Source organism: Larus michahellis, chromosome 1 (assembly GCF_964199755.1).
Source record: "Larus michahellis chromosome 1, bLarMic1.1, whole genome shotgun sequence".
Taxonomy (NCBI): Eukaryota; Metazoa; Chordata; class Aves; order Charadriiformes; family Laridae; genus Larus; species Larus michahellis.
Window position 1 is genome coordinate 203059506 of NC_133896.1, and position 14803 is coordinate 203074308.

Sequence of the window (14803 nt, forward strand, 5' to 3'; positions counted from 1 at the left end):
GCTGTGTTCTTGGAAGGGAGTGGGGAAGATGAAGTGTGGAGCGTTGCCAAAATAGTCTAGATTTATCAGTTCAGAGAAACTGTGAATTCACACCTTTAATGCAAATGCATCCTCCAAAGCCACCAAAAGGCTGAAATACCATTAGAAAAAAAAAAGAAAAGAAGTGTAATTCACTAATTTTAAATCTCAAGCCCACTTAACACTGATTGTTAAGAATGACAGCTGACTCACATACAGAAAAGCCCACCTATTCTGACCTGCTGCACACTGCTTGACTACCAAAGCACCACTTTCTGCTCAGTTTTCTCTCTCCTTCAAAGAAAAGTGATAAATCTTGTCAAATGCAGTAACTACAGCCTTTCTGTAACTGTTTTCTCCCTCTCCTGGTTCTGCTCTTTCATTTAGGCCTTTGAGTGAGTGCATTGCAGTCTCTCCTGGGCTGCTACTACGGTATTTAGGTGAAAAAAGAATTTATTTGTTTCCACATGGAAATTATTATTCCTCAGCAAGGCCAAGAATACTTTATAAGGATGCTTCACTTCTCATCCCAACATTTGCTACACTGCTATTTCCATAATCATGCTTGCAGTCAATACTATACACCCTTCCGTGCACTGAAGTTTCCTATGGTTTCCTACTGCTTGCTCTCCCCACTTCCTTGGATCATGAAATTAATGGAAAGAGAAAGTGTGAATTCATGATTTTCTGCTCCTTCCTTCCTTCCCATTTGTTTTCATTTGGGATACTGGCATTATCCATTGATTACATCTCCAAAATCCCTGCCTTCAAGTCTGCTTTTTTATCTCTGTGTTTCCAAAAAGTCCATCTATACTCTGTGCTCCAACTGCAGATAACTCATGACTGCTTTTTGGTCCAATTCTCCCGGGTCCAACTTCAACATGTTCAAATAGGCATAGTGATCAGTATAAATCACTAACGCTTGCCCAAAACTTGGTTTAAAAACAAAGTTTTGACATGTGGGGCTTTTATTTACATTGTTAATCCTCCAATGACCTGTTCCTAATGTTCTCCAATGATTTGGACTGGTTATTAATTTGACCCAATCTTAGCTGTCTATTCTGAGTTCAGTCCACAGTAAGTAGGAAGCAAGAGATGTTTCCAGAGAGTGAGTGATTACAAGAGAAAGATCTACTATTCTGAAACAGTACCTACTTGAAATTGAGATGCCTAATTATACAATGGCTAAATTCATACAAGAGAAACTCCATGAGGTTGATTTGCTGCCTTTACCATTTAGATTAAAGCTGGCTCCGTTGTTTCAAACTCTACCACCGCTGACAATCGTTGCTACCTGAGCTCACCAGTCACAATAATTTCTCTGTGCCTCAGACTGTATTTCCCCACACCTGACCTCAGTCATCACTGTACATGCTCAATCCAATCAATACTCCACTGTAGCCCTGAATGACCTGTAAGAGCACCTCAGCTGTAGTATTTTCAGCAATGTTCCATAATGTATATTTAAAGAAACATATTTCTGTGCTGTTCTCGGAACTGTAAACTCTTTTTCAAGGTACTTTTAATGCTCCAGTATAAGTAACATCAAATGATTGAAACTGTCATCAATCATCAGGCTACTAAAATATTTATATTGAAATTTCCCAGGCATTTTTCAGATGAACATCTAAACCATGGCATGCTATTGAAGTTTACAGGAGAAACTCTAATAACTTAGGGAACTAACCTCAAGACACCAAAAATTTTACCTCTCTTCTCAGAGGTGCATGGACACCATACAGTCGAAATTTCCTCAGAACTTGGCACCAACCGATAACTGTAGCTGTCACCCAACACATGATTAGTACTGAACTATTCCTTTTACATTTCACTCCTTCATATTAGGTTTGAAGAACGCTTCTAGGTAATACTTCTAGATAACAGTCTGTTGTGCTTCTACCACTGCTACCTCCTTCTGCCTTTTGAGAAGAGAATTTTGACGGTCAGGGAAGCTCTCCCATAATACTTCATTATTTTTAAAAGTTAAGATGTTTTTCAGATAATACTACATGAGAAAGATGTGTCCATAAAAAAAGTAGACAAAGAAGATGGAGACAAACACTTGTTTAATGAACATAATGCTGGTGTTAAAACATTACTAGGTTATTACTACTTATTTCTCTTCATGTATACATTCATTGAAACTCCAAAATAACAGGGGACATTGCATAAATGAGACAAAGCTCATACATATGTAACTATTCTTTTAAGAAGATAACGGACAAAACAGCAAATGAAGTACAAATTCGGGGAGGGGTCCATGTCTATTCTGTCTTCCTATATTTTGATCATGATCTATATTATCTATTTATGGCTAGGTAAGAACATCAGCTAACAATGAGCTGCCAAATCTAAGATATCTGGAGTGACTTTTATAAAAAGAGGGAGAAGTTATCAGCAAGGATGTAAAGGAAAAAAAAAAGACAACAATTTTAGCAAAACACACAATTTCCCAAAACCTATTACATGTCTTCCCCGTGTAATAAATCCCAAACTTTTCCCAGAACTGAATTAGACAAAAGCTTTAAGAAATATTTGGAAAACAAAAAAAAAAGACAATCATGTAACATCATGAAACACTAGTTCCACTAGCAAGCGTTAAGATTCAAAAAGCAGAAGTATCTAACACTTCAGTATTGTCAGAAGTGTCAAAAGTCACTAGTTAGCAGCAAGTCTGCTTAGAATAAATTGCCTTTTCATGGCATCATGTCTAATTTTCCTGCACCACAGAACCAACAGCATTTCTTAAGCAGACTTAATGGGCCAATTAAGTTATTGTCTTATCCCATGTATCAGATGGATAACCTGAAATCAGAGTTTCCAAGTGGTTCTCAAACCTGAATCAGAGTACAAGTTCTATAGAAGTTTACGTATATGAAACTAGTTTGGTACGCACACCCCCAAGACTATATTCTTTGCCTAATCACCAAGGGATTTCTAAAGCATACCAAAGCTTTATTGGGTTCTCTATCAGAAAGCACTTTTTATGCAGGGATAAATTTCACCGGATACCCCAAGTTTTAAGGCATATAGATTAAATATTATTGTATGAAGTTAACATTTTAGTAAGTTTAAGAACTTTGCAGCCAAGCTTCGTCACCCTATTTTCACATGAGACAGAAGAAACACATTCTGGTCTTCAGTAGTTCTCTTTCAGGAATGTGTAACAGGACCCTACATATATTACCAAAAATAAAGACTTTACAATGTTTGGCCGTAACATTTCTGGAACCAGCCTTTCCAAAATATCAGATATGTCTTCAGATTCAGTTCTGTTATGGTAGGTAGATCATCTTGAATTACAGGACTTGTATCTAGACCTCTAACATTTCAAGCTTTTTATGGCCTTCCAGGCTGTACACAGAGTTTTGGTAAGGTGATGAATTTTGTACTGTCTTTTTTTGCAATTGCATCCACAACTGTAGTTCTTGTTTTGGTATTATCAGAGTAGCTTTTCCAGGATGGTCACACCAGAAATTTTATCCATGGTACTAATCGCAGGTTAAACCCAGTCCAATTTCACCTTTATTTCTTTCAAAAAATCAAAACAAAAAACCTCTTAAGGTGAACTTTTTGCTGGTTGTGCTTCACAAGGTAGTTAAGCTTCCAGAGATTTAGAAATAGATGCCATCTGTTCGATTAAAACTTTTATTAGAAATCCATTTGGGCTTGCTTTTCACTTTGGCATCCTTTCCACTGGGAAATACTGAACAATCAAAGCTTTTGCAGTTCAAACTGTGGGAGAAGGGAAAAGGCAAAAAAGGAGGCAAAAAACAGGAACAAGAAAAACTCTGCTAACCTAGTTTATCGTCAGCCAACTTAAGGTATCATCCAGCTGCCATTAACAGTGTTTTCAACATTCTGAATACACATTTAAGAAGTTCTGACAAGAAAAATACGGTATCAATTGAGGAGAAAAAAAAAATCGGAATTGTAAATTAACAAGTATACATAGTAGTTTCTTGGTTTTCTGTAACTCAAGACTTCCTTGCCAAATGAATTAATAAAATCAGATGGTAGAAATGCTGCTGCAAGATCTAAGAAAACTCAAATGATGAAATTAATACATTTGCTTATTGTGTAGCAAATGCTTTGCTGAAGTAAGCCATATTTGCTGCACAGTCCTTGAGATATCCTCACACGTGCATTTTTGGTTTTTTTAACTGTGGAGCTCTCGTCAAAAATTCTGAGTTACTTGCCTTGTAGTACCAGTCCTGAAATTTTTTACAGCACTCTTCACTGCAGAAATCTCTCACTACACCATCAAGTTCCTTAGTTGCTCCCTTTTTGCACAGCTGTGAGCAGTAATTACAAGTAACACATCTCAGTCCTAACCGTCTTGCAAAGTCTTGTTTATATAGCAGCTTGCAGCCTGGAAACAGATTTTAAACATTAGGAACAAAGTAATTTTTACAGAGAGATATCACAGTTAAGAGTTAAATATTGAAAATTAAATGAATACAACAGCTAACAATTGGGGCTTCAGACAAATTCAGGTTGCATAATAGACTATATTTCAAGACATTTTTACCTGAATACTTTTCCTGCACAACTCTATGGTTTCATGTGATGTCTGCATCTTTTTCAAAACACTACGCTTGAATCTGTGCTTATCAAATCCCTAAATAAACAGTCAGAAAAAATACATAATTTTCTTTTCACATGGACGCAGGCAAAAGCATTGACTTGGAACTACATTGCTCAGATGCATATCCTCAGAATGCTAGATATCCATGCAATGACAAGCAGAGATTTTAAGCTAGACAACACTAGATACTAAGACAATACCTATCTTCAAGGATCAACTTATTTCTATTACTACTATCATTCATATTAGTACAACAAACGACTTAAAAGATCTCAATTTTTTAGAGCACTAATAGGTACAAGATGACCTAAGAACTGAGAAGTTTCTTAAAAATATAACCATAAAGGAAGCAATGATCAGTACTGAGAATAATTACGTAATGACAGGAGTTTACACATGAAATTTGTGTCGGATTTGTATGCAATTAATCTTTTATTTTTTCTTTTCACATCAGGTGGGTTGTTGGTTGTTTTGGTTTTTTTACATTTGCTATAGAGTCGTAATTTCAAGGTTGCCGTAAGGACAGCTGTATTCTTCAACAATCTGATCCTCCCTCGAGCAAATTAGAAGACATTCTAACATATTAAATGCATTAAAAGATGAATACTGTAGCTATTACGTAGGCTATTTTGAGAATATAATGTATTTACACTACCTCAAATCTAGCGTCTATTCATCTGATGCCTAAATCGTATACCATATATCTCTGTAATTGTGCTAATTTTACAGAAGAGAACAGTATGAGAAGATGAAGTAACTGTCTATATTAAACACTGGAGGGACGAGGTAACATCTACACAGACCTTTACTCTAAGATACCACACCAGTTTTTATCATCTCCCAAATACCACAGTACCACAAGCCTTCCAAGTGCCCCCTCTGCGAGGGCATACAGTCTAACACATGCAGAGTTCTCTACTTCTGGTAAGTTACGAAACTCAATATGTAAAATACACGCTGCACTTCCTCTGGCATACAGAATATAAAAATACTATAATTATAATGTACTCAGTAATTTCAATTACGTGACTTGCACCGTTGCCTATTAGGTTAGAATTTCGTATGTGTGAAACTGAGACACTATTTTAAAATCACAAAAACACAAGAATGCAAGTGGAAGCCGCAGCGGACAGCATCTTCCAAAAACAAGAGATTATTGAGGAATTTTAACTTGCAATGCTACAAGCTTTGCTAACAGATTAAATTTGCCAGCAATGTCAAAACAAGTTAATTATAGAATACTGTACAAATAAGACACTGTAGGTAATAACTGTGCTTTAAACTGGCTTTTTTTCTTTTTTAGTTATATATCTGATTCTTTAACAACAGAATAAAGAAAATTACTAACACACAAAACAGGCAGCGCAGAAAGAAAGTGCCAAATCAAGCAATCATCCTTACAGTGCAACTAATTCGGATGTTAAGTACACTGCTCTGAAGAAAATAATAATCCTGAAGACAGCAGTGTGTGCAAGCTACTCGTTAAAAATACTCATTAAAGCAGTCAGTATTTTTTCCTGCTGGCTGTATCTCTCATTATTGTATGGGACATTGGATTCTTTCCATTTCTTTACAATTCCAGAGATAGGTCAACACCACAGTGTACCCTCCTCCTCAGATGTGCCTTAGAAGAGCCATTCAATGCTGCATCAACCTTTCAAGATTATAGATTAGTACTCTACTTCTGATCAGGTAAGATATGTGCACCTGGCTAAATAAAGGAATGGAAAAAGTTGACATTTTTCTAAACTATAGAGAGTAAAATTGAAGAAGATACTGCTGTTGCATTAAAAAACGCTACCAGGTAAGAAATTTTCCATTCCATAGTCAAACATCTCCCACATCTCTGTGACTCAGGGAAAATAATGAGCAGTGAACATTAAGTAAGGGGAAACAAGAAGTCCAAATTTCCAGTCCTTAAGACTAAATGCCTGAAAAACATTTTTTTTTTTATAGATCCCTGACTGCAGGGCTTCTTGCTGAAGGAGGCCTCTACAGAAGATAAAAAAACCATCTTTCTAAAACTTCAGATGTTGACAGAAGATTGTTACAACCCTGAAGACTTCTAAAATGAAGTAACAGGGTTTTCTTTCTGCAACATCTTGAGCAAAATCCTTCAAATTTCTCTGATACTTTTTTATGTCTTTGTAATACGTAACTTAATTGACCTGACCAAGGTTGCTTTAAGATCTTGTCACTTCAGACAAAGGGAAAACAAAATGCCTTTCTTTTTATAGGATGTATTTTAATTAGGTCCTTGGTACTCTGTGCATATTTAGGATAGAACTTTTTATTATAATACTATAGTTTTGATTGGAATGGTAAAACTTTCTCTGAAGTATGGAAAGAGGTACTGGCCTTTGTCAAAACAGACTGAGCTCAAACAACTTGGTCTTCATGGTGCACACTGTAAATCCTGAATCAACAGAGAAGCAGCCTCCACGCTGGCTTTGTAGATGTGACCAAGAAGCGGGTTTTAACTGACAGTACATTGTGGATGAATAACACAAAGAGCACTGGTTGTCTGATCTTTCCAGTATCAACACTAAAATCCTGAGGCTTTGGCCAGCCTAACTCCCCTGGGGACTCGGGACTTCATGAGTATAAGCACTGTCTAAGACAAACGGCTGACAGCCCCAACATTTTGAACAAAAATATACAAGTAAAATCCTAAACTCCTCCGGATTTCTGCTATAACACCAGATATACAAGTTACAGCATGACCAGATGGAAATTTTCAGTGCCTGAAAGTGATTCTAAGAAAAAAACAGCTCTTAATAATTTCGAAGAAAAATGTAAGTGCAAGTCATTTGGTTCAAGCTACACAGGTAATCAATTATGTTCTTTAGCAAAGTTCTAACAGAAGACCACCCCACAAGTCAACTGTCTCAGAAAACCACTAAAGAGCATCTTCAGACAAAGTATCACCAACTCAGAATTCGAACCAGGCAAAAAGAAGTAGCTGAGTATCTGCTAAATCAATGTAACATACCCTTAACTATGCTATTAGAATTCTGGCTTCCAGGCAAAACCCAACACAAAACCTATCCCTTTCAACAGGCCTGAACTTTGGTTTCCCACATAAACTGTAGAGAGAGGATAAGCATCTGAACAAATCCAACAAAGGCTTGCTGGCAGGACAACACACAAGCAGTTCCTCCAGACCTTCACTTCAGGCATGTTCCAGGTCAAGAGAGCTTCCTTTCTCTTGGCAGACCCAAGAACTGCCAGGCCCAGCCCTGCAGAGCTACCCACGATAGGAACATGTTTCACTTGGCTGTCCGCAGACTCAGTGCAAGCAAGCTACTAAGAACCTGATCCTGTTCCACCGGCAGCACTCACCTGAATTACGGGAAGTTCAGTACATCGACACATCAAGCTGCTGTCTCGACTCCTGAACACTAGTCTTGTTTTACCACAGAAACTAACATCCTTTATAGAATGTAATTGTTCTATCCTAAAAGTAATTCATTTTTTACCTCTGAAAGGCTGTACTTACTAGACTACCTTTCTCCTCCTTCAAGCTACGTACAAGACTTGTTGTTCTCTCACCTTGTAATAACCTCACCTGTTATCCTTTAACAACTTAATCTAGAGAAGAATAACAACAGGCCTGTCATATCACACGCCTGTAGTAGCAAGAAGCCTGTATCATCACAAGCTAGGTCTTGAAGATTTCTTGAGCAATCTTCCACCCACAGCTTTCTGCTGCCTTTGGTTGCCTCCCTTTGTATCGATTTGAACGCAATAGCCAACTCTTCCATACTCACATTCCTATCATATCCTGTCTCTGGCCTCACAAACATTACTATCCTTAGGAAAACAGATGCAATGCATCCAATTTTGGGTCCTGCTTGGATTACCATTAAAATAGACCCCATCCTCTCCAAGTAACAGAGGCTGCGTCTCCCACCTCCTTCTTTGTCTTCTGCTTAAGAACCTTTTAGTATTTTATTATTCAACTTCTATACATCCTCAGTTTATCTTGGTATTTTGTGATATTAGATACTAGCTCCTTCTTTTCTCCTGCCTCTTATTCCCATTCAGTTACTCAGTTTCTGCTTGTTCTTTCATCTTTTGAAGTTGATTATTCTTTCAGGTTAATAAGAAGCATATTTATAAGCTTTCTTCTTGTGCTCACAATCTCAGCACCTTAAATTGTCATCACCACTTATCTGCAATAGCCAATGCTGTCTTTGCTTAAAGAACCGTCTCAAACATCTTCAAAGACACAACAGTGTAATTAACACTAAAGAACACCAATTTAACAAGGACTACTGCAGTTGAACAATGCACAGGATTTCACTTTATATTCTTTACTGTGTTAGAAATTAGCTTTCCATGAATGAAAAAAATGTCAACATTCAGCACAACCTGTATTCAAACTAAAATTTAAATGACGTTACTTTAACAGTATCAATGTTCTCCCTCTAGAGAGAGAGGGAAGATAAACATATAATCTCTTCCTCAGCATAGCTTTACCTTTTGACTTTTTCAACTACAAGAACACTGCCAGAAGTATCAAAACCCAGGTTAACAAGTTAAGAGTTTTCAAGTCATTCCAGAAGATATGCATTCGACAAGCACTAACTGGAAACTACATTTACACAGTCAGACTCTCCCATTTGTGGAACACCACAAGAATTGCCTCCTCTTCCATATGCATTTGTGTGTAAGGTGCGAATCTGCGCTTTCCTTCAAGCATAGCTAAGAGCCTTCACTTGGTGCTTCTGCAGTGAGGGAGCCTGTTAAGTATTTGAGAAGGGACTTTTCTGATTTGAATATGGACTCCATCTACCTGGACTTGTGCAAAGCATCTGACGCTGTCCCGCAAGACATCCTTGTCTCTAATCTGGAAAGACACGGATTTGACGGATGGACCATTCGGTGGATAAGCAATTGGCTGGATGGCCACAACCAAAGAGTTGCAGTCAACGGCTTGATGTCCAAGGGGCAACCAGTGATGAGTGGCATTCCTCAGGGGGCGGTACTGCTTAACATCTTTGTCAGCAACATGGACAGTGGGATTGAGTGCACACTCAGCAAGTTTATTGATAACACTAACCTATGTAGTGTGGTTGACAGGCCTGAGGTACAGGATGTCATCCAGAAGAACCTGGACAGGCTTGAGAGGTGGGCCTGTGTGAACCTCATGAAGTTCAATCAGACCAACTGCAAGGTCCTGCACCTGGGTCAGGGCAATCCCATGCACAAATACAGGCTGGGCGTAAAATGGATTGAGAGCAGCCTTGAGGAGAAAAACTTGGGGGTGTTGGTGGATGAGAAGCTCAACATGAGCCATCAATGTGTGCTCAGAGCCCAGAAAGCCAACTGCATCCTGGGCTGCATCAAAAGAAGCGTGGCCAGCAGGTCGAGGGAGGTGATTCTGCTCCTCTGCTCTCCTGAGACCCCACCTGGAGTACTGTGTGCAGCTCTGGGGCCCCCAACATAAGGAGGACATGGACCTGTTGGAACAAGTCCAGAGGAGGACCACGAAGATGATCAGAGGGCTGGAGCACCTCTGCTATGAGGACAGGCTGAGAGAGCTAGGTTGTTCAGCCTGGAGAAGAGAAGGCTCCAGGAAGACATTATTGCAGCTGTCAGTATCACACTTGCTTAGTTGATTCCTGATGAGTTTTCACTGCCCTTATGTCTTCATCCTTCACGTTCCTATCTGCAACTCTTTAATGGCTAAGTTTATGAGACTGTACAGCTTCATGTTCACTTTCTTGAGCTCTTGCTGGAACCCCTCTCCTATGAAGACAGGCTGAGAGGGTTGGGGTTGTTCAGCCTGGAGAAGGCTCCAGGGAAACTATTGCAGCCTTCCATACCTAAAAGGGGCCTACAGGAGAGATGAGGAGGGACTCTTCATCAGGGAGTGTAGTGATAGGACAAGGGGTAACGATTTTAAACTGAAAGAGGGGAGGATTTAGATTAGGTAAGAGGAAGAAATTCTTTACTGTGAGGGTGGTGAGGCACTGGAACAGGTTGCCCAGGGAAGCTGTGGATGCCCCATCCCTGGAAGTGTTCAAGGCCAGGCTGGATGGGGCTTTGAGCAGCCTGGTCTAGTGGGAGGTGTCCCTGCCCAGGGCAGGGGGTTGGAACTAGATGATCTTCAAGGTCCCTTCCAACTCTAACTATTCCATGATTCTATGATATGCTGTCTTTTGTACCTTAACTCATTTTTATCAGCAGAAAAGTATCTTTGAGCTTCTACAGGAACAAAATCTGTTTGGAATAGTCATCTGCAGCTCAAAGATTTAATACCAGACTACTAAATAAGACATCATGGCCCAAACAACTGCACTGTGACAGAGCTCTTTAACAAAAACTGCTGTGGCTCAAATTGATGACAGGGACACCCCACTGTAACAGTCAAAGCAGATCATATTCTCTCAAAATAACTCAGGCACCTCAAAATCCCTCCAAAGTTGATTTCCACTTTTCTTCTAATCTGATTTGTGGGAAAGGAATACCTTCTCTCAGTTACAACACAACTCTTGCAATTGTGAAAGGGCATTTTTATGGATCATGTATTTTACAGTATTTAAGATATGCTTTGCTTTTCATTTGTCCCCTTTTGCCAGGATACTCCAACTCATCACCAAATAAACCTTCAAAAGAAAGCCACAAGAAAGCTGATATTTCATGTTAGAATTTATCTTAGGGGGTCACTGCCAAAGGAAGTGGTCAGAACCAAAACCAAATTGTCCAACATGTAAGATAAAGTTGAAAAGCCACCACAGCATGCAAAAATTATTTTAACATGGTGGGCCACCGTGAGAGCTGCAGAGGAGGAGATAACAGCTCCGTGAAGCACAAACCCGAGAGCTTGTAACAGTAGAGTCTTATTATGCAAAACAGTTAAGCGTGGCATGAAATTTAACACATACTAAACATCAATTTTTTTCCCTAGAACTATATTCCATACTACTTCTATACTACTATATTCTATACTACTCTATAAATTTCTTGATAGCATTATGAGGTCCTGTTGTAAAGTAGCAGGCGGTCAGAAACAATAACATTTTGTTATTGAAAAAACAATAACATATGCCATAACATTTTTTATAAAAATGGATGCTTTACTACTGTCTTCAAAAATTTCTGTATGCTAGCCCAAATTCTGCAAATTATATTTTCAAAGGAGTATCAGTGTTTCTAAAAATAGGTAGATGGTTACATGTAGACTATAAAAAAAGCTATGTGTAAACATTTCCCATAGCTCTCATATTTACCAATAACACCACCAAACGTCAGGAATTAAGAGGTTCAAGCAGGCTTGATGGCAAACCCCTTGGCCTAGGGGAACGCAGTAGCTCAGCTTGGCAGAGCCAGCGTTACCAACTTTTCCTCAGTGCAGTTCTCCACCTACCAGAGAAGCCCAGCAACTATAACTTAGCCTTAGCAACACTTCGTATCAAACATCTGTTTTGAAACCAGTTTGTTAATGTTTCTAGTAACAACAGGAATTGCTATAAATTTCAGGTAATACCCGAATTGGTTGTGAAACATTCATATGTAAGCATCTATATGAAGTTTAACACACTCATGTTCTCAATATCTGTAATGCTTTCATGTAAATCTAAAAATTGATTAACTAAACATTCAATAGTATACCTTACTGCACAATCCACTGTGCAGCAGTGGTTGGAAAAATGACACTCTAAAATCTACAATGCTTTAACTGAATATACATCTTTCCTAGACATACTTAGTTCTCAGATCACTTAATTTCCTAAATTTCTTTTTCCACTTGCCAGCTCTCCAGTATTTCAAAAGCGGCTATCTCTACTTAGATAAAACATCAGAACTGTTCACATCGAGTTTAATTTGCAGAATCTGTAATTCCCAGAAACTTATCAGCATACTATCAAGATGACACTACAGTTGCTGGTGTCATAGCTGTCCTTTATCTGTATTATCCATTTGAAAGGAACTCCCAAGTATAAGATAACTGAGTTACTCCACAGCTTACTGACCTTCTCCTTCCAAGAAGCAGACTACTGGATATGAATCAATGTTATCAAAATTCACATTATAAAATTATTACAAAGCCTGTGTTATTTAAATCATAACACTTAGTTCTATTGAAAAGATGAATTAAATGCAAAATAAGTCTACAAATATAAAAAGTTATGGTGATACTCATCATAAAATAATTCTATTGCTGGATTGCCAAAGACTGATTTGTTCTCCTAGACCCTCAGAAGAGATAGATATTATAAAACCCCAAAACTCAGTAACTTGAAGATTTCATCAGGATTAAAAAACTTGCACAGCCAACCCCAATTGTCGCTTATGTGATTACACATACATAAAGATCTACAAGCAACTTTGATCTTCTTGCTTTAGCATATACAATAGACATCTTATTAAATTTAGATACTGATATTTTGGAATGAGGCATTCTAATGGAAGAACACTGGGACACTTTAATTTCCAAAGCCTCAGCACCAGGGGAACAGATTAAACTCTTTCAAATAGTCCGTTCAGGTTGTTCATCCTCCACATGGCATCCGAGTTTCGGACAGAAATAGAAAAAGCATACTGTACTCCACAAAAGAAATTAATAACCATCTTCAGCACAAATGATAGGTCAAGTTCTAATTACATCTTATTGCAATGGAAATTTCAGCTGGTCACTGCATGTGTTTTTAACTATCTCAAGAGAAACACAAAGAAACAGAGTTGGAATGAAACTGCACAGAAATACTGATCCCAGAGACTTTAATATGGGTGCCAGGGTTTGTGTGTAAATATATACATATGTGTACGTGGAAAAAAAACCACCTCAGGTACGACGAATGTAAGCAGAGGAACAAAGACATCTTCAGTACTCTGCCTAGGCAGGCATAAGCAGTCAAGGGCTATTTGTGGTTTATCTCATATATGCTTTCCCATCAGTCTGCTTGAAGACTAACAAATAAGCACTCTTGCAGAAATTTCAACACCTGTTTAACTTCTGTTGATTTTATCTAGGAGCCTTCTTTTATAAATGTACACTTGAAATTTTCCAGTATTTTTCTTGAGAGTTTAATTTCTTCCAGAAATGTCAACAACTTTTGTGACTGAGCACCTCAGGTTATTTCTTCTCAAATTGTAATACATTGTCGTCTGGTGAAGAGTAATTGCATGCTCAACAAAATGATTATGTTGGTGAAGTTTCATGAACTTTGCAGTATCAAAACCAGCATGGCCTCCATATCCAACAAGCTTATTTGGTTCATCTACTACTTTTCCTACTTTACAAACAGTTGGACATATTTCTGGAAAAAGGCTACAACACCAAGGAAAAACTGCTGTTGTCTGGGTGCCTGGAAAATGGGGAAGAGAAATCTCTCCTCTGATGATGGAACTTCTATTTTTGAGCTCCACTCAGTCCATCTATAGACCTTGCCCTCTCTTCCCCACATCAGACCTGAACGCTGTTCACTCTTGGATTCCACTCTTTCTGCAGCAATGACAATCGTTGTTTCTCCTTCAAAATACAGGGACTGGGTTTTTTCTACAGAGCTGCTGTCCCGGGCAGAGGTTTGTTTTGATCAGGTAACACAGACAGCTTTTTTCATATGCATCACAAAGCAGAGCTAAGCTACAGCTAGCAGATATGTGCCATATTTACTCAAGTACTTTCTACTTAATGGTGCTTTTGACTACCCTTCCATTACTCAGTAGTTCAGATCACCACGGTAAGCTGACAAACTTTGTTTTAATGGTACCATTTGGCATATTCATCCTCATAAAAATCACCTTTGCTCTCAAGCTGGCAGTTCAACACATGCAAACTCAGGACCCACACTAAGACATCCAGCAATGGATGGCCCCCTTTTGGTAACTGCATTAATGCAAGAGACTGTGTTTTTATTTACTTCCTTCCTCAGATTTTCCAATAGGAAGTGCAAGTCGTCCCTTACTTCAAGCCTCCTCATACAGAAATATATCTACAGCAGCCGTAACATGGCATAGCTCACATTATGAATTGTACTGACTTTGTTGTGACAGCCACCAGCGTTTAAAATGAGGGAGTCTTAAGTGTTCACAGTAACAACAGCACATACTGTGATCTCCAGGCCAAAACCAGTTTGCTCTTGTCTTTGAATATATTCTGTGGAATTGTTTATTCACAGAAACAATTTCTAGATAGATGTTATTGAGCACTACAATGATATGCTGTAAAACCGGGCCTTGCTTTGT

The 14803-nt window shown here is 38.5% G+C and overlaps 1 protein-coding gene across 7 annotated transcripts in view; it reads right to left on the bottom strand.

Annotated features, from left to right (window-relative positions):
* ZMYM2 (zinc finger MYM-type containing 2) overlaps positions 1-14803 on the bottom strand; it is a 93032-nt gene that overhangs the window by 20229 nt on the left and 58000 nt on the right. For all 7 annotated transcript variants that reach the window (XM_074569731.1, XM_074569712.1, XM_074569722.1 and 4 more), the window contains one exon: positions 4218-4390. In XM_074569731.1, the coding sequence (XP_074425832.1) occupies positions 4218-4390 (173 nt within the window). The remainder of the gene's footprint in view (positions 1-4217; positions 4391-14803) is intronic.